Raw genomic sequence first — 26,006 nt, forward strand, 5'->3', positions numbered from 1 at the left:
TTTGAACTCAAAACATAATTTTAGCAGTGTAACACATAGATTGGTCACTTTTTTCCCCTAATTTGGCACACAAAAATTAGAGGCCATGAGTAACTTGGTCAAATGAATGCCACCGATTGGCCAATGGGGGACGCTGTTATAATCAGTCTTACTTAAACTCTCATTTCCGAAGCCACGTTTTGAACTGGAGACATAAAACTTTGCAGTATTGTAAAGTACTTAAGTAAAGAATACTTTAAAGTACTACTTAAGTAGTTTTTTGGGGTATCTGTCCTTTACTTTACTATTTATATCTTTGACAACTTTTACTTTTACTTCACTAGATTCCTAAAGAAAATAATGTACTTTTTACTCCTTACATTTCCCTGACACCCAAAAGTACTCGTTACATTTTGAATGCTTAGCAGGACAAGAAAATGGTCTAATTCACACACTTATCAAGAGAACATCCCTGGTCAACCCTACTGCCTCTGATCTGACAGACTCGCTAAACACAAATGCTTAATTTGTAAATGATGTGTGTTGAACTGTGCCCCTGGTTATCCGTACATTTTAAAAACAAGTAAATCGTGTCGTCTGGTTTGCTTAATATAACACATTTTAAATGATTTATACTTTTACTTTTGATATTTAAGTATATTTAAAACCACATACTTTTAGACTTTTACTCAAGTAGTCTTTTACTGGGTGACTTTCACTTTTACATTTTCTTTTAAGGTATCTTTACTTTTACCCAAGTATGAAAATGTGATACTTTTTCCACCACTGCAACTTTGTATGTAGGTGTCTTTCTTCACGCTGAACAAATTTGCAACAAGGACCAATAAGATCCGTCAGAATAGATTTTCCTCCGTCTTGGAAATTTTGGAAAACCTTTGAAGGACTTCTCATGAACCGTAAGTCCAAATAACACCAAATTACTCCGGCCGGCTTAACACTATGACATTAAGAAAGAGTGAAAATATTTTACGTTAAAAACCTCTCAAGGATCGGACCCTTTTTTACATTTTATTTCAATGACATACCCAAATCTAACTGCCTATTGGTCAGGACCTGAAGCAAGGATATGCATATTCTTAATACCATTTGAAAGGAAACACTTTGAAGTTTGTGGAAATGTGAAATTAATGTCGGAGAATATAACACATTAGATCTGGTAAAAGATAATACAAAGAAAAAAACATGCAGGTTTTTTTTTGTACTATCATATTTGAAATGCAAGAGAGAAGCCATAATGTATTATTCCAGCCCAAGTCCAATTTAGATTTTGGCCACTAGATGGCAGCAGTGTCTGTGGAAAGTTTTAGACTGATCCAATGAAACATTTGATATCTGTTCAAAATGTTGTATCAAGACTGCCCAAATGTGTCTAATTGGTTTATTAATACATTTTCAAGTTCATAATTGTGCACTCTCCTTAAACAATAGCATGGTACTCTTTCACTCTAATAGCTGTAAATTGGACAGTGCAGTTAGATTATCAATAATTTAAGCTTTCTGCCCATATCAGATATGTCTATGTCCTGGGACATGTTTTTGTTACTTACAACCTCATGCTAATTACATTAGCCTACATTAGCTCATCCGTCCCATGGGGGTGACACAGATCCCATAGAGGTTAAATATTTTTTAGAAAGATTATAGTAGTTGACATGTTTCTGAAACGTCTGTAGCCTATCAGAGGCTGACAAGCTCTTCCCCCAGAGTTCTGACCAGGAAGAGAGAATAGGGAAGTGAGAGTGAGGGTGTGATGTCCCTCCTTCCGCCACACTTTTCTTATTTTCTCTGAAATATACTGTTTGTCTGAATGTAATGCCAGCTAAGCCTATCAGAGAACATGCAGATATGTACAGAGGACAATACAAACCCCTGTGAGTTACTAATAATGTTGGTGTCATTGAAACTTTCTGATTGAGGAATGACGTTATAGCCTTCAGAGAGCTTCTGTGGTTTCAACACTCCTACAGACTCAGGCAGCCCTGTGTAACTACCACCCACAGACTCAGGCAGCCCTGTAAAACTACCACCCACAGACTCACTGCACAGTGCCCACCAACAAACTAACAGTCCTTTAAATGGTTATTGACATTTCACTGATACTGCAGATAGCAGGAATAATTAGTAAAGAACTCCCCTCACCTGGTTGTCTAGGGCTAAAATTGAAAGGAAAATAATATATAAATAAAATATTCATTAGATATTAACATTAAGAAAACACTTGTTTGTGACATGATCTTTAGACATTTACACAGGATTTACACTGGTCTCTAAACCTCCAACGTAACACACCGTAGTTGTAACAGTAAAGAGATGAACATGTCTGGTGCTAGCAGCCTACAGTATGTCTCTGACTAAAGTCTGAAGCCCTACGTGGGTAACCCACATACAAAGTGATGGTGCGCCATGCAAACAGCAGCGAGAGCTTTGCGTGCTGTAGAGGCGCATCACCAACGTTCCATTTTATATTCTCACCTCCCTGTGGCCACAGCTGTCTCAGAACAGAGGAACTGAGGCCCGGGCTGCGTCTCGATAGTCTAAAGTGGCTTCTTCCCCTTGTCTCCTTTCCTTCATCTGCACTGATGTAAAAAATAAATGGATAGTTTAATTGCTGGTAGACATTCACCATGTTACGTCCCACCATATAGCTCTCATCTATCCGGATATTTCAAAAGAGTGCAGATGAACTGGAGATGAGAAGTTGTAGAGGAAGCCACTTTGGACTATTGAGATACATCTCCTGTGAGGACGAATGAAAACTGAACAAGATAGAGAAGAGATGTTAAGAGATCAGGGAAGTGTGTAGAGAGTGGTGGGTGACACATTATGTCAAGCTTTTTTTCCTCTGGAGCATATCACTCTGCTAGTAATAGCCCCTCCCTCAGCTCATAGATACACTATATCAAATCAAATCAATTTGTATTAGTCACATACACATGGTTAGCAGATATTAATGCAAGTGTAGTGAAATGCTTGAGCTTCTAGTTCTGACAGTGCAGTAAAATCTAACGAGTAATCTAACAATTCCACAACAACTACCTAATAAACACAAAATGGCTCCAGAGAAGAAGGAAGACATTTTACGTGTCCCCAACCGATTGTTTTTTTTTGCGTTGTGTGTAACTTATTTTTTAAACTTATTTTGTACATAATGTTGCCGCTATCGTCTCTTATGACCGAAAATAACTTCTGGACATCAGGACTGCGATTACTCACCACGGACTGGCATAATCCTTATTTTTCTTTAACGAGTCTGACGAGCCCGACACAAACGATATACTACTTTCTCGGGAACAGGCCCCGATCCCCGTGATTTGCGTGAAGAGGAGGCTTAGAAAAAGGGTCCGGAGGGCGGGCTGTCTTCTGAGAATTCGTAGGCAATCAAATAAATGCCCACTTCCTTCCATTCTGCTAGCAAACGTGCAATCTTTGGAAAATAAAATAGATGACCTACGCGGAAGATTAAACTACCAACTGGATATTCAAAACTGTAATATCTTATGCTTCACGGAGTTGTGGCTGAATGACGACAATATCAACATACAGCTGGCTGGTTATACGCTGTATCCGAGGCACAAAACAGAACAGGATAGAACAGTGGCGTCTGGTAAGACAAGGGGCGGCGGACTATCTATTTTTGCAAATAACAGCTGGTGCACGACATCTAAGGAAGTCTCAAGGTTTTGCTCGCCTGAGGTAGAGTATCTCAAGATAAGCTGTAGACCACACTATCTACCTAGAGAGTTTTCTTCTGTATTTATCGTAGACGTTTACATACCACCACAGTCAGAGGCTGGCACTAAGACAGCATTGAATGAGCTGTATTCCGCCATAAGCAAACAAGAAAACACTCACCCAGAGGCGGCGCTCCTAGTAGGTGGGGACTTTAACGCAGGGAAACTTAAATCCATTTTACCAAATTTCTATCAGCATATTAAATGTGCAACCAGAGGGATAAAAAAAACTCTGGACCACCTTTACTCCCCACACAGAGACGCATACAAAGCTCTCCCTCGCCCTCCATTTGGTAAATCTGACCATAATTCTATCCTCCTGATTCCTGCTTACAGGCAAAAATGAAAGCAGGAAGCACTAGATCAATAAAAAAAGTGGTCAGATGAAACAGAAGCTAAGCTACAGGACTGTTTTGCTATCACAGACTGGAATATGTTCCGGGATTCCCCCGATGGCATTGAGGAGTACACCACATCAGTCATTGGCTTCATCAATAAGTGCATCGATGATGATGTCCTCACAGTGACCGTACGTACATTCCCCAACCAGAAGCCATGGCAACATACTCACTGAGGTAAAGGATAGAGTTGACGCTTTCAAGGAGCGGGACTCTAACCCGGAAGCTTATAAGAAATACCGCTATGCCCTCCGGCGAACCATCAAATAAGCAATGCGTTAATACAGGACTAAGATCGAATCGTACTACACCGGCTCTGACGCTCATCGGATGTGGCAAGTCTTGCAAACAATTACAGACTAAAAAGGGAAGCACAGCCAAGAGCTGCCCAGTGACACGAGCCTATCAGACGAGCTAAACTACATCTATGCTCGCTTCGAGGCAAATAACACTGAAACATGCATGAGAGCACCAGCTGTTCTGGAAGACTGTGTGATCACGCTCTCCGCAGCCAATGTGAGTAAGACTTTAGGTCAACATTCACAAGGCCGCAGGGCCAGACGGATTACCAGGACATGTACTGCGAGCATGCACTGACCAACTGGCAAGTGTCTTCACTGAAATGTTCAACCTCTCCCTGTCCGAGTCTGTAATACCAACATGTTTAAGCAGACCACCATAGTGCCTGTGCCCAAGAACACTGAGGTAACCTGCCTAAATGACTACCAACCCGTAGCACTCACGTCTGTAGCCATGAAGTGCTTTGAAAGGCTGGTAATGGCTCACATCAACACCATTATCCCAGAAACCCTAGACCCACTCCAATTTGCATACTGCCCCACCAGATCCACAGATGATGCAATCTCTATTGCACTCCACACTGCCTTTTCCCACCTGGACAAAAGGAACACCTACGTAAGAATGCTATTCATTGACTACAGCTCAGCGTTCAACACTATAGTGCCCTCAAAACTCATCAATAAGCTAAGGACACTGGGATTAAACACCTCTCTCTGCAACTGGATCCTGGACATCCTGACGGGCCGCTCCCAGGTGGTAAGAGTAGGTAACAACACACCCGCCACGTTGATCCTCAACACAGGGGCCCCTCAGGGGCGCGTGCTCAGTCCCCTCCTGTACTCCCTGTTCACTCATGACTGCACAGCCAGGCACGACTCAAACACCATCATTAAGTTTGCCGAATGCAGTGGAGCAGGTTGAGAGCTTCAACTTCCTTGTTGTCCACATCACCAACAAACCACCATAGTCCAAGCACGCCAAGACAGTCGTGAAGTCTAAAATCTATTCCCCCTCAGGAGACTGAAAAGATTTGGCATGGGTCCTCAGATCCTCAAAAGTTTCTACAGCTGCACCATCGAGAGCTGTCTGGTATGGCAACTGCTCTGCCTCCGACTGCAAGGCTCTACAGAGGGTAGTGCGTACGGCCCAGTACATTACTGGGTCCAAGCTTCCTGCCATCCAGGACCTCTATACCAGGCGATGTCAGAGGACGGCCCTAAAAATTGTCGACGACTCCAGCCACCGTAGTCATAGACTGTTCCTTCTGCTACCGCTCGGCAAGCGGTACCGGAGCGCCAAGTCTAGGTCCAAGAGGCTTCTAAACAGCTTTTACCCCCAAGCCATAAGACTCCTGAACATCTAATCAAATGGCTACGCAGACTATTTGCATTGCCCCCCCTTTTACACCGCTGCTACTCTCTGTTGTTATCATCTATGCATAGCCACTTTAAATAACTCTACATGTACATATTACCTCAACTATCCGGTGCCCCCGCACATTGACTCAGTACCGGTACCACCCTGTATATAGTCTCGCTATTGTTATTTTACTGCTGCTCTTTAATTACTTGTTACTTTTTTTCTTATTCTTATCCAGAATTTTTAAAACTGCATTGTTGGTTAGGGACTCGTAAGTAAGCATTTCACTGTAAGGTTGTACCTGTTGTATTTGGCGCATGTGACTAATACAAATTGATTTGATTTGATTTGAAATATAAAGGGATGGAATTAGAATATGTACAGGCAAGAAACAATAGATGGTATAAAATACAATATTTTCATATGAGATGAGTAATGTAAGATATGTAAACAGTATTAAAGTGGCATTATTTAAAGTGACTAGTAATTCATTTATTAAAGTGGCCAATGATTTGAGTCTATATGTTGGCAGCAGCCTCTCTGTGTTAGTGATGGCTGATTAACAGTCTGATGGCCTTGAGATAGAAGCTGTTTTTCAGTCTCTCGGTCTCAGCTCTGATGCACCTGTACTGACCTCGCCTTCTGGATGGTAGTGGGAGGAACAGGCAGTGGCTTGGGTGGTTGTTGTCCTTGATTATCTTTTTGGCCTTCCTGTGACATCACGTGCCGTAGGTGTCCCGGAGGGCAGGTAGTCCCCGGTGATATGAAAGAGAGAGAGAGAGAGAGAGAGAGAGAGAGAGAGAGAGAGAGAGGCGGCGGGGGGGGGGGGGGGGGGGGGGGGGGGGGGGGGGGGGGGACCAGTACAGGAAGTAGCGATGTAGGCCTAGTATGTGAGCATACTCTTCTTCTTCTCAACTAGTGGGGAGGAGTCAGATGAAGAGACGAAATGCTGAAACCACTACAGGTTTCATGGTGTGTCACAGGCCCCAAAGTCCCCACACTTTCAGCAAAGATGACTGTCACTTCAAAAGAGTAGAGCACTTGTCAGAAGATGTACAACAGGCCAACAGAGTTGAAATGTAAAAAACATAATGTATCAGTAATAATTGCTTTTGTGTGAAAACACACAGAACAAACTAATATACCATTTGGCAGACACTTGTATCCAAAGCAACTTACAGTCATGTGTGCATACATTTTGTATGTGTGGCCCCGGTGGGAATCGAACCCACGACTCTTGGCATCGCAAGCACCACGCTAGACCAACTGAACCACACAGGACAAACTATATTATTCAACACTTATAACTCTGTTATATGGAAGTAATCCTTGTTTGTGAGTTCAAAAAGCCTTTTGTTTAACACTTTTACGGACAAATCAGCCATGCCTCACTGTGAGACCATGCCCTCTCTTTCTCTGAAGATTAGTTAAATGTCTAAACACACTTAAAGCCAGCCTACACTAAACAAACATATATATTTTGTATGTATCTGATGTTGTGCATCTCAGAGGAAAGATCAGAAGTGGAGGGAAGGAGATGTGTGGCGTAGATGAAATGGGACTTCCTGTAAAATAAGGTAAAGTACAGAGTCTCAGCTAGCTGTGACATCACTTGTCGCGTAGCGCTGAGGGACCAGAGGCGAGGTTTAGGGTTAGGGGAACACATTCAGGAAGCTGTGTCCGCTGATAAGACTGGAGGGAAGACATACGTAAAGACAAATACACACAATTTCAACGTTTTTTTTTGTTTTTTTGTTGTTGAGAATAAGACGGATAATTTGTAAGAGTTTCTTTTGGCGTTACCTTTAGGACGTATGGTCTCTGGGTAGTGTGATCGTCGCTCCTGGACATGGCAGGTCTCTATGGACTGAAGATCCTGCTGCTGTGTACTGGGCTCATAGAGCTGGCCATATGTAAGTACAGTATGATACCCATGGGATGGGGCTGATGGGAGGGCTGTTATCCCTTTAATGGTGACAGGGCTGTGGGGCCTAAATTCACCAATAAAGTACATCGAATTGTTTAAGAAAATGTAGCCCGATGCGATCACTCAAGGAGTGTAAGAGGTGCATTTAATAAGGTTGATCAAATCTAATTTACTTGAGGCATTTTTCTTCAGGAATTTCTAATGTTAACAATGGATCAATCATGTTTGAGAGAGGGATAAAGGGCTGTGGTTCAAGCAGGATATGGTATACTTATTTTTCAGACCATTCAAATAACTTTGTTAGGTTTAACTATTAAAAGTGAGTTGGAATAGAGTAACTCTGAGATTGTCAAGTCCTTCTAAAAACTGTCTGGGTGGCGTCACCTGGAGGACTAGCTTTTAAAGAGGAGTCTGCTGAGTTGGTCCCCTCATGTTTCCCTCAGAGAAAGGACACACCTGATTAGTGATTAGTCAAGTTTTTACTCTTAACTTGATACACTAAAATGCATTCAGTGATTGGATATCTATCTAGATCAGGGACTTAACATCTAAGTAATACTCTGAAGCTAATACCTGCCTTTCACTGTGCAACAATGCTACATTCAAAACCTCTTGCTCTGTGTGCAAAAGTGCACCCTTGTTTGTGTATATTTAGCGTGAATCTCCAATACATGTTAATGTTCTGAATGTAGAATGTACTTCTACCAACTGCAGTAAGACACACAGAGTTCAGATGTGGGGTTCTTTTTAGACAGATCACAGCTCAACCACTTCCGTGTTCCATTTTGAGCGGCCTGTCTGCACTTCCTGGTAAAGCTATAGCTGAGGTCAGGGCCGGTCCTTGCCGTTCTGCCACACTAGGCGAGACCAAAAAATGCACCGGCAAAACTAGAATAGTCCCAGTAAGCAACATTAAAATAAAATATATATTTAAAATGTATATTTTCCAGATGCTGAATTTAGGTTCTGAATGAAAGGTGAAAAGATGTGTTTTCCATACGTTTATAATAAATATTTTCCAGGATGTTGAAAAAAACATATTTTCAAGATGTTGAAATCAGGTTAATTTGGGTTCTGAATGACAGTTGAAAATATGTATTTCCCAGATGTTGAAATCAGGCTCAGCTTTGATTCCGAATGAACGTTGAAAATATGTCATTTATAGCCTTGATTTATTTGGGACAAATCAAGACTAGTCCAGACCGTACAAAATGTGAACCAAACATTATTGATTTAGATTTGGTCTGTGGACCAATCTAAATCAATGTCCGTGGACGTGGAAGTCAGGCCGGTCCAAAAAAAGAATTCCAAAAGGCGTCGGCCCATGCTTACTGAGGTGTAGCCTACAGTATGGCCTGAAATTCAATTTTATGAATGCCCATCTATGTGGTAAGCCTACCGTTTTTAAAGCACAAAAAAATAAGAAAAAAGAGAGCTCGTGCTTAGTGGGGTGTAGCCTACCGTGTCGGCCACGATGGGATTTTATGAATGCCCATCTATGTGGTAAGCCTACCGTTTTTAAAGCACAAAAAAATAAGAAAAAAAGAGGGCTCGTGCTTAGTGGGGTGTAGCCTACCGTGTCGGCCACGATGGGATTTTATGAATGCCCATCCATGTGGTAGGCCCACAATTTTGTAAAACAGGCCGTTGAGTTGGCTTTATTAATCCTGATTCCTGTAACTAATCAATTTGGCTATTTAATCTATGAATATCAGCAACCCAACGTTATCTGGGGTTATCGTGAGCCTATTTGCAATGTGTTTACACAGCGGGAAATGCAGAGGTATTTTCTTTTTCGCTATTTTCAGATTGTCAAAAATGTTTAGGATACAAACTTGAAACCACTGATCATGACAATGAGGTGAAACTTGTGATTGTCCATTCTATATTGTCCATTTTACTTTAACCTGTCTTGGTTTTAGGATATGTTGTTTGTTAACATGACATTTTTTATTTGATTGGGTACTTTACTTTAGGCTATTTGATCTGGAGAAACCTGATGTAAAACGTGTCTGTCTCATTACATTGTCATCCATTTTTATCTCCAGCCTGTAGGCTACAGAAAAGGCCACATACTCTTTCTTCCGCATATGTAGATGTCAATGTCTGCTACATGATTTATGTTAGAGAATTTTTTTGACGGAACGTTGGTGGAGTTCTGCAGCGATGCATCTCTCCAACAGCATCCTGGAGAGGCGCGCTGGGAGTGGTGGGAGCGCGCTGGCAGTGGACAAGCAAAATATTTTGTGCCCCTACCTTTGACAAAGTGGATACTGCTTATCACAGGAGGGCATCAACGCCCACCTAAAAAGCTGTCATTGTTTTGGGGCAGAATTACGTGAGGTTTTATGTATTGTTGTTGGAGGTACATCTTGATCAGTACAGCTCAGAAAATTTCACCCTCGTCAATCTTCCGCAATAGGCGATGGCCTCTTCCTGCCTAATAAGCGTGTCCCGGCGGTGGCTGAGATGAAACTTAAGAAAATGACGAGAGAAAAGCAGAAGCCTTTGAAATGAAGAAGCGGTGTTGAAATGTTCATAGAGCTGTATGATTAAAACAGCGTTTCAGGAAGGAGAGGGGGATGTGGTGAAGAGGGGGATGAGGCTTAGCAGAACAACATCTTATCTGTAAATGTAAATTATAGAGAGACAGAGAGAGAGCAAGGCTGTGCATATACCTTTTTTTGGGGGGGGGGGGGGGGGGGGGGGGGGGGTGTAGTGTAATGCAAAAACAAGAAAAATGTATCCATTACTATTATATCCATTACTACAGCCATTACATATCAATTATTATATCCATTATTATATCCATTATTATATCCATTACTACATCCATTACCGTATCAATTATTATATCCATTATTATATCCATTACTATATCCATTGTTATATCCATTACCATATCAATTATTATATCCATTACTATATCCATTATTATATCCATTATTATATCCATTACTATATCTATTACTATATCCATTACTATATCCATTACTATATCCATTATTATATCCATTATTATATCCATTACTACATCCATTACCATATCAATTATTATATCCATTATTATATCCATTACTATATCCATTGTTATATCCATTACCATATCAATTATTATATCCATTACTATATCCATTATTATATCCATTACTATATCCATTACAATATCAATTATTATATCCATTACTAAATCCATTACTGTATCCATTACTATATAAATTACTATATCCATTATTATATCCATTACTATATCCATTACTATATCCATTATTATATCCATTACTTTATCCATTACTATATCCATTACTACATCCATTATTACATCCATTACTATATCCATTATTATATCCATTACTATATCCATTACTATATCCATTACTATATCAATTATTATATCCATTACTATATCCATTACTATATCAATTATTATATCCATTACTATATCAATTATTATATCCATTACTATATCCATTACTATATCAATTATCATATTCAATACTTTATCCATTACTATATCTATTACTATATCCAATAATACATCCATTACCATGGATGTATGAAAACAAGAAAAAATGTATGAAATGTTGTATGAAAACAAGAAAAATTGATCCATTACTATATCCATTACCATATCAATTATTATATCCATTATTATATACATTAATACATCAATTATTAAATCCATTACTTTATCCATTACTATATCTATTACTATATCCATTACTTTATCCATTACTATATCCATTATTATATCCATTACTATATCCATTACTATATCAATTATTATATCCAAACCAACTCCATTTGTTGCCATTATCATGTATCCCAGTGGTCTTGCTGACATTTTGACCCTCAACGCCCCCAAAAATAATGGTACAAAACTTGTGAGTCACTAACTTGGCTCATCTGAAATATGACAATGATCAATCAAATCGCAAAATAAAATATACAATCACATACTGTTTTAATAAAAAAAAAGTCAAGGTACAATATCACATTTAAAGTCAAGGTACAATATCACATTTAAAGCCATAGTCTTGTTTTAACTCCAAGGGAAAAAAATTGTCTTTGACTTCAATGATAAACTGAAATAGTTGCTCTTTAAAACCAGAAGATTGCAAATTAATGTGAATATTAAACAAAAAACTAAAAGTTCAAATCAATACATCAGGCTTTCCATCTATACAGTACGTTCCATGTTCTAGCAGAGATGAGTCTGTAGTAGATTGATAAACTGTATTTCTGATGGATGATTAACATAGGCCAAGTCTGTTTGCCAGGAAAATCTGGAGGAAATGAAACAAGTTATTTCTAGTCACTAATCAGGATATGCGCATTCACCTTTGCGCGCCAATGCCGGTGACTGGTCATTGGTCAACAATCAAGACGAGCAACTTTTGGGTTCTGAAGCATACAGTGCATTTGTAAAGTATTCAGATCCCTTGACTTTCTCCACATTTTGTTACGTTACAGCCTTATTCTAAATGTTTATTTTATTTTTTATTCTCATTAATCTACAGTGCCTTGCGAAAGTATTCGGCCCCCTTGAACTTTGCGACCTTTTGCCACATTTCAGGCTTCAAACATAAAGATATAAAACTGTATTTTTTTGTGAAGAATCAACAACAAGTGGGACACAATCGTGAAGTGGAGCGACATTTATTGGATATTTCAAACTTTTTTAACAAATCAAAAACTGAAAAATTGGGCGTGCAAAATTATTCAGCCCCCTTAAGTTAATACTTTGTAGCGCCACCTTTTGCTGCGATTACAGATGTAAGTCGCTTGGGGTATGTCTCTATCAGTTTTGCACATCGAGAGACTGACATTTTTTCCCATTCCTCCTTGCAAAACAGCTCGAGCTCAGTGAGGTTGGATGGAGAGCATTTGTGAACAGCAGTTTTCAGTTCTTTCCACAGATTCTCGATTGGATTCAGGTCTGGACTTTGACTTGGCCATTCTAACACCTGGATATGTTTATTTTTGAACCATTCCATTGTAGATTTTGCTTTATGTTTTGGATCATTGTCTTGTTGGAAGACAAATCTCCGTCCCAGTCTCAGGTCTTTTGCAGACTCCATCAGGTTTTCTTCCAGAATGGTCCTGTATTTGCCTCCATCCATCTTCCCATCAATTTTAACCATCTTCCCTGTCCCTGCTGAAGAAAAGCAGGCCCAAACCATGATGCTGCCACCACCATGTTTGACATTGGGGATGGTGTGTTCAGCTGTGTTGCTTTTACGCCAAACATAACGTTTTGCATTGTTGCCAAAAAGTTCAATTTTGGTTTCATCTGACCAGAGCACCTGCTTCCACATGTTTGGTGTGTCTCCCAGGTGGCTTGTGGCAAACTTTAAACAACACTTTTTATGGATATCTTTAAGAAATGGCTTTCTTCTTGCCACTCTTCCATAAAGGCCAGATTTGTGCAATATACGACTGATTGTTGTCCTATGGACAGAGTCTCCCACCTCAGCTGTAGATCTCTGCAGTTCATCCAGAGTGATCATGGGCCTCTTGGCTGCATCTCTGATCAGTCTTCTCCTTGTATGAGCTGAAAGTTTAGAGGGACGGCCAGGTCTTGGTAGATCTGCAGTGGTCTGATACTCCTTCCATTTCAATATTATCGCTTGCACAGTGCTCCTTGGGATGTTTAAAGCTTGGGAAATCTTTTTGTATCCAAATCCGGCTTTAAACTTCTTCACAACAGTATCTCGGACCTGCCTGGTGTGTTCCTTGTTCTTCATGATGCTCTCTGCGCTTTTAACGGACCTCTGAGACTATCACAGGGCAGGTGCATTTATACGGAGACTTGATTACACACAGGTGGATTGTATTTATCATCATTAGTCATTTAGGTCAACATTGGATCATTCAGAGATCCTAACTGAACTTCTGAAGAGAGTTTGCTGCACTGAAAGTAAAGGGGCTGAATAAAGGGGCTGAATAATTTTGAACGCCCAATTTTTCAGTTTTTGATTTGTTAAAAAAGTTTGAAATATCCAATAAATGTTGTTCCACTTCATGATTGTGTCCCACTTGTTGTTGATTCTTCACAAAACAATACAGTTTTATATCTTTATGTTTGAAGCCTGAAATGTGGCAAAAGGTCGCAAAGTTCAAGGGGGCCGAATACTTTCGCAAGGCACTGTATATTAATACCCCATAATGACAAGTAAAAACAGTTTTTTTTATGTTTGCACATGTATAAAAAATAAAATTTCAAATTTACATAAGTATTCAAGACCCTTTACTCAGTACTTTGTTGAAGCACCTTTAGCAGCAATTACAACCCCAAGTCTTCTTGGGAATGACGCTACAAGCTTGGCACACCTGTATTTGGGGAGTTTCTCCCATTCTTCTCTGCAGATCCTCTCAAGCTCTGTCAGGTTGGATGGAGAGCGTTGCTGCTCAGGGTTCAAGACCAGGCTCGGGCTGAGCTACTCAAGGACATTCAAAGACTTGTCCCGAAGCCACTCCTGCGTTGTATTGGCTGTGTTCCTAGGGTTGTTGTCCTGTTGGAAGGTGAACCTTCGCCCCAGTCTGAGGCCCTGAGCGCTCTGGAGCTGGTTTTCATCAAGGATCTATGTTCTTTCTCCCCCTATTGCTCAGTTTAGCCGGGTGGCCAGCTCTAGGAAGAGTCTTGGTGGTTCCAAACTTCTTCCATTTAAGAATGATGGAGGCCACTGTGCTCTTGGGGACCTTCAACGATGCAGACATTTTTTAGTACCCTCCCCCAGATCTGTGCCTTGACACAATCCTCTCTCGGAGCTCTCCGGACAATTCCTTCAACCTCATGGCTTGGTTTTTGCTGTGACATGCACTGTCAACTGTGGGACCTTATATAGACAGGTGTGTGCCTTCCCAAATCATGTCCAATCAATTGAATGTACCACAGGTGGACTCTAATCAAGTTGTAGAAACATCTAAAGCATGATCAATAGAAACAGGATGTGCCTGAGCTCAATTTGGAGTCTCATATCAAAGGGTATGAATACTGATGTAAATAAAGTATGTCTGTTTATTTTCTGTTTATTTTATTTTTTTATACATTTTCAAACCTTACCAAAAACCAGTTTTTGCTTTGTCATTATGGGATATTTTGTGTAGATTGATGAGGAAATAAAGCAACGTAAGAAAATGTGGAAAAAGTAAGGGGTCTGAATACTTTCCAAATGCACTGTATATATATATATGACTAGTATATATGACTATATATGACTATATATATATATATACTATATATGACTATATATGCATATATATATATATATATATATATGTATATAGTGCCTTCAGAAAGTATTCACACACAATACCCCATAATGTGGAATTGTGTTTTTTGACATTTTTACAAATTAATAAAAAATTAAATGCAGAAATGTCCTCAGTCAAAAAGTAGTCAACTCATTTGTTATGGCAAGCCTAAATAAGTTCAGGAGTAAACATTTGCTTGATAAGTTGCATGGAATCACTCTGTGCAATAATAGCGTTTAACATGATCATACTCGGTGATGTGTTGTATTGGATTTTCCCCAAACATAACACTTTTTATTCAGGACATAAAGTAAATTTCTTTGTCACATTTTGGCAGTTTTATTTTAGTGCCTTATTGCAAACAGGATGTGCTTGTTGTATTGTTTTGGAATATTTGTATTCTGTATAGGCTTCCATCTTTTCACTCTGTCATTATTAAGGTGAGTGAGTATTGTGGAGTAACTACAATGTTGTTGATCCATCCTCAGTTTTCTCCCATCTCATCATTAAACAAAGTTTTTTAAAGACACCATTGGCCTCATGGTGAAATCCCTGAGAGGTTTCCTTCCTCCCTGGCAACTATATTTGTATTGACTGGGTGTATTGATACACCATCCAATGTGTAATTCATATGCTCAAAGGGATGCTCAAAGGGATGCTCAAAGGGATGCTCAAAGGGATATTCAATATCTGCTTTTTAAAAATGCATTTAGGTGCCCTTCTTTGCGAGACATTGTATGGGTGGGGTACAGAGATGAGGAAGTCATTTAAAAGTCATGTTAAACGTTATTGTACAGTCCATTCAATTTTATTTTTTTTTTACCCCCTTTTTTCTCCCCAATTTCGTGGTATCCAATTGTTGTAGTAGCTACTATCTTGTCTCACAACTCCCGTACGGGCTCGGGAGAGACGAAGGCTGAATGTCATGCGTCCTCCGATACACAACCCAACTAGCCGTACTGCTTCTTAACACAGCGCGCATCCAACCGCACCAATGTGTCGGAGGCTACACCGTGCACCTGGCAACCTTGGCTAGCGCGCACTGCGCCCGGCCCGCCACAGGAGTCGCGATGAGACAAGGAGATCCCTACCGACCAATCCCTCCCTAACCCGGATGACGCTAGGCCAATTGTGCGTCGCCCCACGGTCCTCCCGGTCGCGGCCGGTTACGAGAGAGCCTGGGCGCGAACCAAGGGACTCTGATGCTGCAGGACAGCGCCCTTAACCACTGCGCCACCCGGGAGGCCAGTCCATGCAACTTATTATGTGATTTGTTTAACACATTTTAACTCCTGAATATATTTAGGCTTGCCATAACAAAGTGGTTGAATACTCATTCAGTAAAGACATTTTAAATGTTTCATTTTTTATTAATTTGTAAAACAAAAATGATATATTCCACTTTGACATTATGGGGTATTGTGTGTAGACCACTGACTCTCAATCTCAATTTAATTATTTTTAAATTCAGGCTGTAACACAATAAAATGTGGAACAAATCAACGGGTGTGAAAACTTTCTGAAGTCACTGTATATATATTTATATATACAGGGCTGAGAATATTTCCTGAAGAAAGTTTCACATCATTTGATTTGTTCAACATTTAGTGGTGTTTCAGCCTGAATTTAAAATGGATTAAATGTAGATTTTGAGAGAGAGATTGGGGTAGATAGCCTTCGTCACATCTCGCCTTGGCCATCTTTATCACGTTATCACACCCCACCTTGGCCATCTTTATCACGTTATCACACCCCAACTTGGCCATCTTGCCATTAATGAGAACGAGCCACCAGAACCCCTACAAGCCTCTATGCAAAGTACATAGCAACCAGCTCTCCATTAATAAGTAAAGGCGTAGCTTCCTCTTGATGGTCGATTTTTTTGTTGTCTCAAACGCAACTGCAAACAACCTACACTGGATGTGTGAAGACATTTCACTTCTGCAATCAAACTTTGATAGCAGACTTACTGGTGGTTCACCCACTACCTCAGTTACATATTCACAAACTGAGAGTAACACCTTTCAATCCTGAAGAGGTGTAGTAGTGTGAAAAAGTAACAAAAAGAATCCCCAGCCAGTCACAACAGCAGCATCTGACCAGGTTTTCATTGGGTGGGCGGACCAGTAAAATGGCAGTGCAGGGAGCGTCTCCCTTGGAAACACTAAAACACAGAAACCAGAGTTGAGCAAAAACAACAAAAAAAAACACTTCCTGAAGTCTAATTATTGTTCAAGCAGCCTCTGTCACATTCTCGTTTCTGTTGTATGTCTCTGTTCAAATGGAAGAGAAACACAGTGTTATAGCAGTTTATTTTGGGTTGAATACTTCTGTAGCTCTAAGTGCTCTTTTCTGTTGTAGGTCTCTGTTCAAATGGAAGAGAAACACAGTGTTATAGCAGTTTATTTTGGGTTGAATAGTTCTATAGCTCTAAGAGCATTCTTTCTGTTTCATTTTTGTGTCGTTTTGTATGAGTCCTATGAAGGAAAATACTAGCGGGTCAAACCAAAGCAAGTGTATGCTGAAACATTGTGACAACCTAATTGTATTGAAATAAGGAAGTAAACATTTTAAGTCGCTGCTTTTTGCATTTTGCCTTAGAAGCTCAGGGTTTGGGTTACAGGAAATCCAGCACAATGTTAACAGCACAAATCATCTAAAGTAGACCAGACCTTAAAGGTGTAATTGGGTCTGGAACATTCCATACCTATCTCATGTGATGTAAAAAATACAATTAAAATAAATAAAACAAATATATATATATATATATATATATTTTTTTTTAAAATGGTCAAGAGCCTTGGTGCGTTCACACCTGTGTGCATTATAGTCAAACATCATACTGTACATCTGCAGTTGGGACAAAACTGAAGATGAACGATTGCTGTTCGTAGAACAGAAAGGGGATTGGGTTCTCATCTCTGGGCTTGATGAGAAGCAGGAAACTGTGGTCGGATGCTGAAATAGAGTGTTCGCTCTGCTCCGAGTTACCATGGCTACCAGGTTATGCCACACTCACACTCACACACAAACCACCACTGCTAACAACGCCCTTTCCTCCCCGGCTAGCTACGAGCAGTAAGGAAGTCAATATATACACCACAGGAGGCTGGTGCCACCTTAACTGGGGAGGACGGATTCATAGTAACGGTTGGAACGGAATGGTATCGAATTCATCAAATCAAATCAAATGTATTTATATAGCCCTTCGTACATCAGCTGATATCTCAAAGTGCTGTACAGAAACCAAGCCTAAAACCCCAAACAGCAAGCAATGCAGGTGTAGAAGCACGGTGGCTAGGAAAAACTCCCTAGAAAGGCCAAAACCTAGGAAGAAACCTAGAGAGGAACCAGGCTATGTGGGGTGGCCAGTCCTCTTCTGGCTGTGCCGGGTGGAGATTATAACAGAACATGGCCAAGATGTTCAAATGTTCATAAATGACCAGCATGGTCGAATAATAATAAGGCAGAACAGTTGAAACTGGAGCAGCAGCAATTCATCAAACACAGAGCTTCCATTCCATTTTCTAGCCGTTCTCTGCTCAGCAGCCTCCTGTGATATACAGGGTAAAGCCTTGGAGGAAGTTATGTGCTTGATAAATCTGACCAAATACAATGTTGGTCGATGTTTATAGCAGTTCATTTCAGATAAATACGTTTTCAGATTGATGTGATGTTAGATAGTAATGTTGGCCATAAGACCTTGATGATGATATAAATGTGTGAATGTAAAAGTGACAATGACAAAACCATAATTCTCTTCTCTTCATTTTATAGGTGACGGGGATAAAACTTCGGAAGGTCAGTTGGTCTTAAAATTATTCTCTAATTCATGTCTTTATCCCCCAGAATCAGTCATGATTTGTCCACATCTGAAGGTGACCGTTGCATGATTGCAGATGCTATTCACATTAATGCTCAGAGGCAGCAACAAGGTGTCCAGCTCCAAAGTTGGTCAACCCCATAGAGATCCTATGCTTCTACATTTAGCTCTATGGGGTAAAATCTTCATCTCAGCCTCTCACTCTCACTCTCACTCTCTCATCCAAGGCTCCACAACAACAATACCCCCACCAGGAACAGTAGCCATCACCAACAAACCCACAAGCATTCCCATCACACCTTTAAACTCTCAGACAGCATCCATCTCAACCACTCCTCCACCCATAAATGAGCAAGGTAAATACTACACTGGAGTGTCCGGGTGTAGGCGACCCCCGTTTACATCAGTGATATGTTTGATTTCTCTCTCTAAAATGAAGTCAGAGTGTTAGTTGTGAAATGTCAGTTGTGGTGATTTTGAACACACTGTCTATGTCACGGACGAAACATGGTTTGGTAAGTTCAGAATAAGAACAAGAGCATTGTAGTTTTGAGCCTCTATCAGTCAACCAACCAACCAACCAACCAACCAACTATCCACTCACTTCTCTCCTGCCTCAACTCTCCCCAACAGAAACTTGCAGCACTCACTCTGTCACTTTTATCCACAGACAAAAGCAACACCTCCAGTACTTCACCCACACAATCCACCAAGAATGCAAACGACTCCACAGGTAAACCTGCAAAGCAGAATCTCTCAGAGAGTCATGCTGGATCTGTTGATCAGCTCCATTACCAGGAGCTGATCACATCATTTTTTACATTTATTTTGTTATTTATTGTGATTTCTCTCTCTAACTGAGATGATTTGTATCAGGCCCCTTACTTCCAAACACCATCACCATCACCACGACGACCACTACCACCCTCTCACCTTCACTCAGTTCGCTTACCCCCACCTCAAACATCATCACTCAGGCATCAAGCCAAGCTACCCTCTCCAACGGTAATGTATACCTCCTCCATTATAACGTCTGTTAATGCTGTAAAATGTGCTGTTTCTGTCTCACATCAAAAGTGTGTCGTTCTCTATTTTATAGCAACTGGCGACTCGAGCACAAGCACTTCTTACCCTGCAAGCACCCTCAACCAAACCCAGACATCTGACCCTGCAAGCACCCTCAACCAAACCCAGACATTTGACCCAGCAAGCACCCTCAACCAAACCCAGACATCTGACCCTGCAAGCACCCTCAACCAAACCCAGACATCTGACCCTGCAAGCACCCTCAACCAAACCCAGACATCTGACCCTGCAAGCACCCTCAACCAAACCCAGACATCTGACCCTGCAAGCCCCCTCAACCAAACCCAGACATCTGACCCTGCAAGCACCCTCAACCAAACCCAGACATCTGACCCTGCAAGCACCCTCAACCAAATCCAAGCCTTTCCTACAAACACCTCTCAAAACCAGACTTTGCCTACAAACAACTCGACCTCTCCATCTTTGCCTACAAGCACTCCACCCATCCACAACCAAACCTCACCTGCAAGCACCCTGACTTCCACTACAGCTATCCCCACAGGTTGGCCTCTCCTCCATGGGATGCTGTGTTGTGTCCATTGATAGTAGATCATGTTTCTCCTACTGTTGTGATGTTGTAATGGAATGTTGTGATGTTGTAATGGAATGTTGTGATGCTTTAATGGAATGTTGTGATGTTGTAATGGATTGTTGTGATGTTGTAATGTAACGTTGTCCTCGTGGATTCTCACCTGTCTGTTCCGTCTTTCAGGCAGCCAGACTAAACCAACACCGCCAAAGTGTGAGTTCCAATTCCTTGGTTTGAGATGCATTCTAAGACTGTGCATGATAGGGATAGTTCACCTGAATAAATAAATTAATAAATAATGATCAATCTTTTCATTTAATCTTATAGGTACATACACGGTCACGCCTGTCATCTATGGCTTTCAGATTGACTTAAAGGCCTCAACCTCCGACACATACAACATATCGTACCAGGATGAATCAGGAAAACACATTACTGTTGAGCATCAAACGGTGAACTCCACTATTGTGGTATCATTGAAGCCTTGCAGGAACTACACTTTTACAAAGATTCAGCCTGAATGTGAACTCCAAGGAAATAGCACTCTGAGGACTGAGAAAATGGGTATGTCAAAGGCACTGAGCATACACTGTTTAATAAGGTATTATTTGTGAATTACATATGAACTAATAATCCTTATTAAATCCTGTGGCTAAATAATGATTTGGAGGAAAACAAATTGTGGGATGTAACAGTCACTGTGTTTAGTAGTAACATATAGGGATCTTTTTAGGTTGAATCTCAATACAATGACAAATTACTTACTTATAATAACTATTATGTAAAATCACTTGTGGTTAACTAGCTGTAGACTATGATACTTATCTAAAATAATACATGTTGGAAAAATTGTTAAAAATCTATATTTCTTTTAACAAATGTTTGCACAATTTAGATGACCTAGAGTTTTCCACCAACACGAAGCCGGGATATTTGTGTTATGTGACGAAATGGGATATCAGTGATGCTGAATGGAACAGTCCTGTTATCACCTGGGACAAAGACAACTGTTTTCAGCTTTTAGATGAACATTTCTGCACAAACTTCACAACCAATGTAGCTGTGCCTGGAGATTGCAGTGTCAACATCAGCAAAACTATACCAATAACAGCAGGTGAGATTACTATAAATACTCAGAAAGAAAAGTATTTAAAAGGTTAAACGGGAATTACTCAACAGCAAAGGACATTTTTAATCACTATGACCTGCTATCCTTTATTTAAACAATCCTGACCAACAGTGTACAGTGCATTCGGAAAGTACAGTATATGACGCTACAAGCTTGGCACACCTTTATTTGGGGAGTTTCTCACATTCTTCTCTGCAGATCCTCTCAAGCTTTGTCAGGTTGGATGGGGAGTGTAGCTGCACAGCTATTTTCAGGTCTTTCCAGAGATGGTCAATCGTGTTCAAGTCCGGGCTCTGGCTGGGCAACTCAAGGACATTGTCCCGAATCCACTCCTGCTTTGTCTTGGCTGTGTGCTCTTATTGTCCTGTTGGACAACGGCCCCAGTTTGAGGTCCTGAGCGTTCTGGAGCAGGTTTTCATCAAGGATCTATCTGTACTTTGCTCCATTAATCTTTCCCTCGATCCCGACTAGTCTCCCAGTCCCTGCTGCTGAAAAACATCCCCAGAGCATGATGCTGCCACCAGCATGCTTCACCGTAGGGATGGTGCCTAGTTTCTTCCAGACGTGACGCTTGTCATTCAGGCCAAAGAGTTCAATCTTGGTTTCATCAGACCAGATAATCTTGTTTCTCATGGTCTGAGAGTCCTTTAGGTGGCTTTTGGCAAACTCCAAGTGGGCTGTCATGTGCCTTTCACTGAGGAGTGGCTTCCGTCTGGCCACTCTACCATAAAGGCCTGATTGGTGGAGTGCTGCAGAGATGGTTGTCCTTCTGGAAGGTTCTCCCATCTCCAAAGAGGAACTCTAGAACTCTGTCATAGTGACCATCGGGTTCTTGGTCACCTCTCTGACCAAGGTCTTTCTCCCCCGTGCGGCCAGCTCTTGGAATCTTGGTGGTTCCAAACTTCTTCCATTTAAGAATGATGGAGGCCACTGTGTTCTTGGGGACCTTCAATGCTGCAGAAATGTTTTAGTACCCTCCCCCAGTGCCTTGACACAATCCTGTCTCTGAGCTCTACGGACAATTCTTTCAACATCACGGCTTGGTTTTTGCTCTGACATGCACTGTCAACTGTGGCACCTTATATAGACAGGTGTGTGCATTTCCAAATCATGTCCAATCAATTGAATTTACCACAGGTGGACTCCAATCAAGTTGTAGAAACATCTCAAGGATTGATCAATGGAAACAGGATGCACCTGAGTTCAATTTTGAGACTCATAGCAAAGGGTCTGAATACTTATAATTAATGTGCAAACATTTATAAAAACTTGTTTTCGCTTTGTCATTATGGGTTATTGTTTGTAGATTGGTCAGGATTTGTATTTATTTAATACATTTGAGAATAATGCTGGAACATAACAACTTGTGGAAAAGGGAAGGTGTCTGAACACTTTCCAAATGCACTGTATACTCTTATAAGATTAGTCCAAATGAGGACTAAAAGAGATCCTAATCAAGTAAAATATCAAAGGCTGTGGCCACATTTTACACGGCTGCTGATAAACCATAATTTGTTAACCAGTATCACTAATTTGACTCTTTTGTGCATGGCTATAATTAAATCTTTCCTATTTTGAAACAGAATATTCTGCAGTCAAACATTCTCCCAATCTGGAATTCAAAAATGTACTCCCTGTTGAAATAGTATGGAAAAACAAGCCAAAAAACTGTAGCCCTAAAGATCTGGACATTCATTACACCTGTGAAGGTAAAAATAATGTTTCCACATTTCATACGAATTTACATATGATAACAATTTATTTTTTCAAAGGAATCACTAATATTCTTGTTTTTGTCCCAGGAAACAGCGGGTCTATCAACTTGGATGATTTGGAACCCTTTCAGAAATACAACTGTAGTGGAAAGATTACTCACAACAGTAAAGTCATCAATACCAAGTCCATTGACGTTGAAATCAAGTGTAGTAAGTTATTATACAAACATTTTTTAAGATAAACTCTCCATCGACTTAAACATTTGAATACTGAAAATAGCCTATAACAAGACATAACATGCATTTATTTCAGTATCACTATGATCATATTATTCTTATATTTCACTCCGTAGAAGTGGACATTACCAAAACGTCTACAAACACAAACACCTCCATAAGCCTTAAATGGACCAATGACAGCATTAACTGCCCCAAAGATCTTAAGCTATTTCACTCCTGCGTTTCCTGTAGAATTGAGACTGAAGTTAAAGGTAAGCTACAATTTTCAGAGACATTTTAAGTAATTATTTTACCCACCAAACAAATTAACCTTATTTTAATGATATGTCCCTATGGAAAACACAGGTATGTATGTTTTCCTAAAGATGTGGTTGCCTTTACAATTGTATGTCCCTGGCAGCTTGTAGAATAAGCAGTTGCCTCAGGTGGGAGATGAGATCATTTATATATATATATTTAAAACAAATAACTAATTGATAAGAATTTCAGATCAAGCTTTGACTCCTTTTTCATCCATTTTTCAGCTTGTTACAAAACGGATGAATTACATTATGATTTTAATAAATTGCAGCCGTTCACAAATTATATCTGTTCAATTGAGCTATGGTACAAATACATGAGCTACGATACATTCCCAAATGTGCCTGAGACAATCCTAACTGCACCTGGAGGTAAGTGTGACATACGTTGCATATATCATTTCATTCACAATATATAGCAATATGATGATTTTTAACATACTGCAGCAATCTTTACACGATGCAGATGTTTAAGTGAAGGGTGCTGAGTAAAAATGTTTCTGAACCGTAGTAAATGATCATAGAATATGAAGTGGAAGAATGCAGTTCACAACAGGCCTATATGAAATAACTGCTTCACATCTGTTGGGATCTGTGAACAGGATGACCATAATGTAATCTGTTGCCTATGTTTGTGTTTGACAGTACCTGATGAGGTGGGGGGAAAACCGAGTTTGACTTATACTCAGAACAATGCTTTTACCATTACATGTGAGGAATTAAAGCCAGTTCAGTGGAAGGGAAAAGAGAAGTGGTACATTGCAACGATCACTGGGTCTGAGACAAAACAACAAAAACATAAAAAATGCAATTTTACATTTGCGGACCTCAGCTATTTAACAGACTACACAGTTCAGGTACGTTATTCAACATTCATACAGTAAAACCTAATGTATTGACTCTGCTGTAATATATCGTGGCATTAGATACTGCTGAATGAAATGCTCTATGTACTGTATGTAGATGAGTTAAACAGAAGATGTAGAAATGGTGTTTCACCAGTATGTCTCTCAGGTAATGTGTTCACATAGTCAGGATGATCATTAACGAGAGTATTGGCTCGATTATTGTGCGTTCCTGTTAACCCAGTGGGTTTGTGGGGACCAGGAACTATTGTGGTGCATGGATCATATATGAATGTCTTATTTTTTCAGATCGTTGCATTCAATGGGAAATACGAGAGTAAACAAATAGAAACACAAATTACTACTCGCTGTAAGTAGTTTTACATGTACAGAATCTTATGCAGAAGCCTGCAATAAATATATTCAAGTCAGGCTGATTAAAATGATACACTTTGTATGAATATTACCTTTCTCTGACTCCAATTAACAAAATAATATGACTTTGATGAACTGTATGAACAAGTAGCCATTTATCCCTCCTCCTCCCTCCATTCATGGTAGGCTAAACAGCATTCAGTGTTGCTATTACATTGTTGTGTAAATGTCCCTTTACCACTCTTCTCATCTGTTTTCAGACAATGACAAAGCTGTGATTGGGTTCCTTGTGTTCCTCATCATCCTGACGTCTCTGGCTCTCCTCTTCGTTCTCTACAAGATCTACATCCTGCAGCGCAAGAAGTCCAAGTTAGTATTTAGTCAGTCCCTGTCGGACAGGAAGTCTCTAAATGCTACAGTAGGCTTCAGATTACCTTCAGATTGTATTTGAAGAGGTAGCTGTGTAAGTAGTAGCTTTGTTAGATCCATTCTAGTTTGGCTATTTAGTGCTGTAGATTATATGGTAGAGGATGGTATTCAACCGTACAGTAGATCTGCTATCCTCTGATATTACTGTTTGTTCCACAGCAACAATGATGAACAGATTGAGCTGATTCAGCCAAGTAAGTGAATATTTCTTCCAATTTGATCAGATTGAGACGCTCTTAAACAGAGCCATCTACTTTAAGTGCATAGGGACACACGCTTGCTGAACTCCATCAATTTAATGAGTAGATGTCCTATGACTGTTGCAAGACTATAGACTCTTCTACCCTTTGAACTCTCTCCATGAAAACCTTTCAAAAAGATACAATCTCCTCCTGTTCCTGTATGATGATTGGTGTTTCCTAGGTGATGAGGAGAACCTGCTGAACGTGGAGCCAATCGGATCTGAGGTGCTTCTGGACGCCTACAAGAGGAAAATCGCCGATGAGGGACGTCTTTTCCTTCAGGAGTTTCAGGTGAATGTTAGAATCCCACAACCTCCTGGCC

The 26,006-nt window shown here is 40.3% G+C and overlaps 1 protein-coding gene across 7 annotated transcripts in view; it reads left to right on the top strand.

Annotated features, from left to right (window-relative positions):
- Nucleotides 1-7,364: 7,364 nt before the first annotated feature.
- Nucleotides 7,365-26,006, top strand: part of ptprc (protein tyrosine phosphatase receptor type C) — a 27,033-nt gene continuing 8,391 nt past the window's right edge. The window contains exons 1-19 of one of the 7 annotated variants that reach the window (XM_036978768.1): nucleotides 7,365-7,497; nucleotides 7,598-7,701; nucleotides 18,750-18,773; nucleotides 19,023-19,151; nucleotides 19,466-19,528; nucleotides 19,672-19,800; nucleotides 19,895-20,383; nucleotides 20,594-20,623; nucleotides 20,738-20,974; nucleotides 21,306-21,524; nucleotides 23,123-23,248; nucleotides 23,342-23,464; nucleotides 23,608-23,745; nucleotides 24,019-24,165; nucleotides 24,439-24,650; nucleotides 24,948-25,008; nucleotides 25,274-25,382; nucleotides 25,602-25,636; nucleotides 25,866-25,975. In XM_036978768.1, the coding sequence (XP_036834663.1) occupies nucleotides 7,638-7,701; nucleotides 18,750-18,773; nucleotides 19,023-19,151; nucleotides 19,466-19,528; nucleotides 19,672-19,800; nucleotides 19,895-20,383; nucleotides 20,594-20,623; nucleotides 20,738-20,974; nucleotides 21,306-21,524; nucleotides 23,123-23,248; nucleotides 23,342-23,464; nucleotides 23,608-23,745; nucleotides 24,019-24,165; nucleotides 24,439-24,650; nucleotides 24,948-25,008; nucleotides 25,274-25,382; nucleotides 25,602-25,636; nucleotides 25,866-25,975 (2,445 nt within the window). In that variant the 5' untranslated portion in view covers nucleotides 7,365-7,497; nucleotides 7,598-7,637. Of the gene's footprint in view, nucleotides 7,702-18,749; nucleotides 18,774-19,022; nucleotides 19,152-19,465; nucleotides 19,529-19,671; nucleotides 19,801-19,894; nucleotides 20,384-20,593; nucleotides 20,624-20,737; nucleotides 20,975-21,305; nucleotides 21,525-23,122; nucleotides 23,249-23,341; nucleotides 23,465-23,607; nucleotides 23,746-24,018; nucleotides 24,166-24,438; nucleotides 24,651-24,947; nucleotides 25,009-25,273; nucleotides 25,383-25,601; nucleotides 25,637-25,865; nucleotides 25,976-26,006 lie in introns of all 7 variants that reach the window. The other 6 variants (XM_036978767.1, XM_036978772.1, XM_036978770.1 and 3 more) reach the window with 6 other exon arrangements.

Source organism: Oncorhynchus mykiss, chromosome 5 (genome assembly GCF_013265735.2).
Source record: "Oncorhynchus mykiss isolate Arlee chromosome 5, USDA_OmykA_1.1, whole genome shotgun sequence".
Taxonomy (NCBI): Eukaryota; Metazoa; Chordata; class Actinopteri; order Salmoniformes; family Salmonidae; genus Oncorhynchus; species Oncorhynchus mykiss.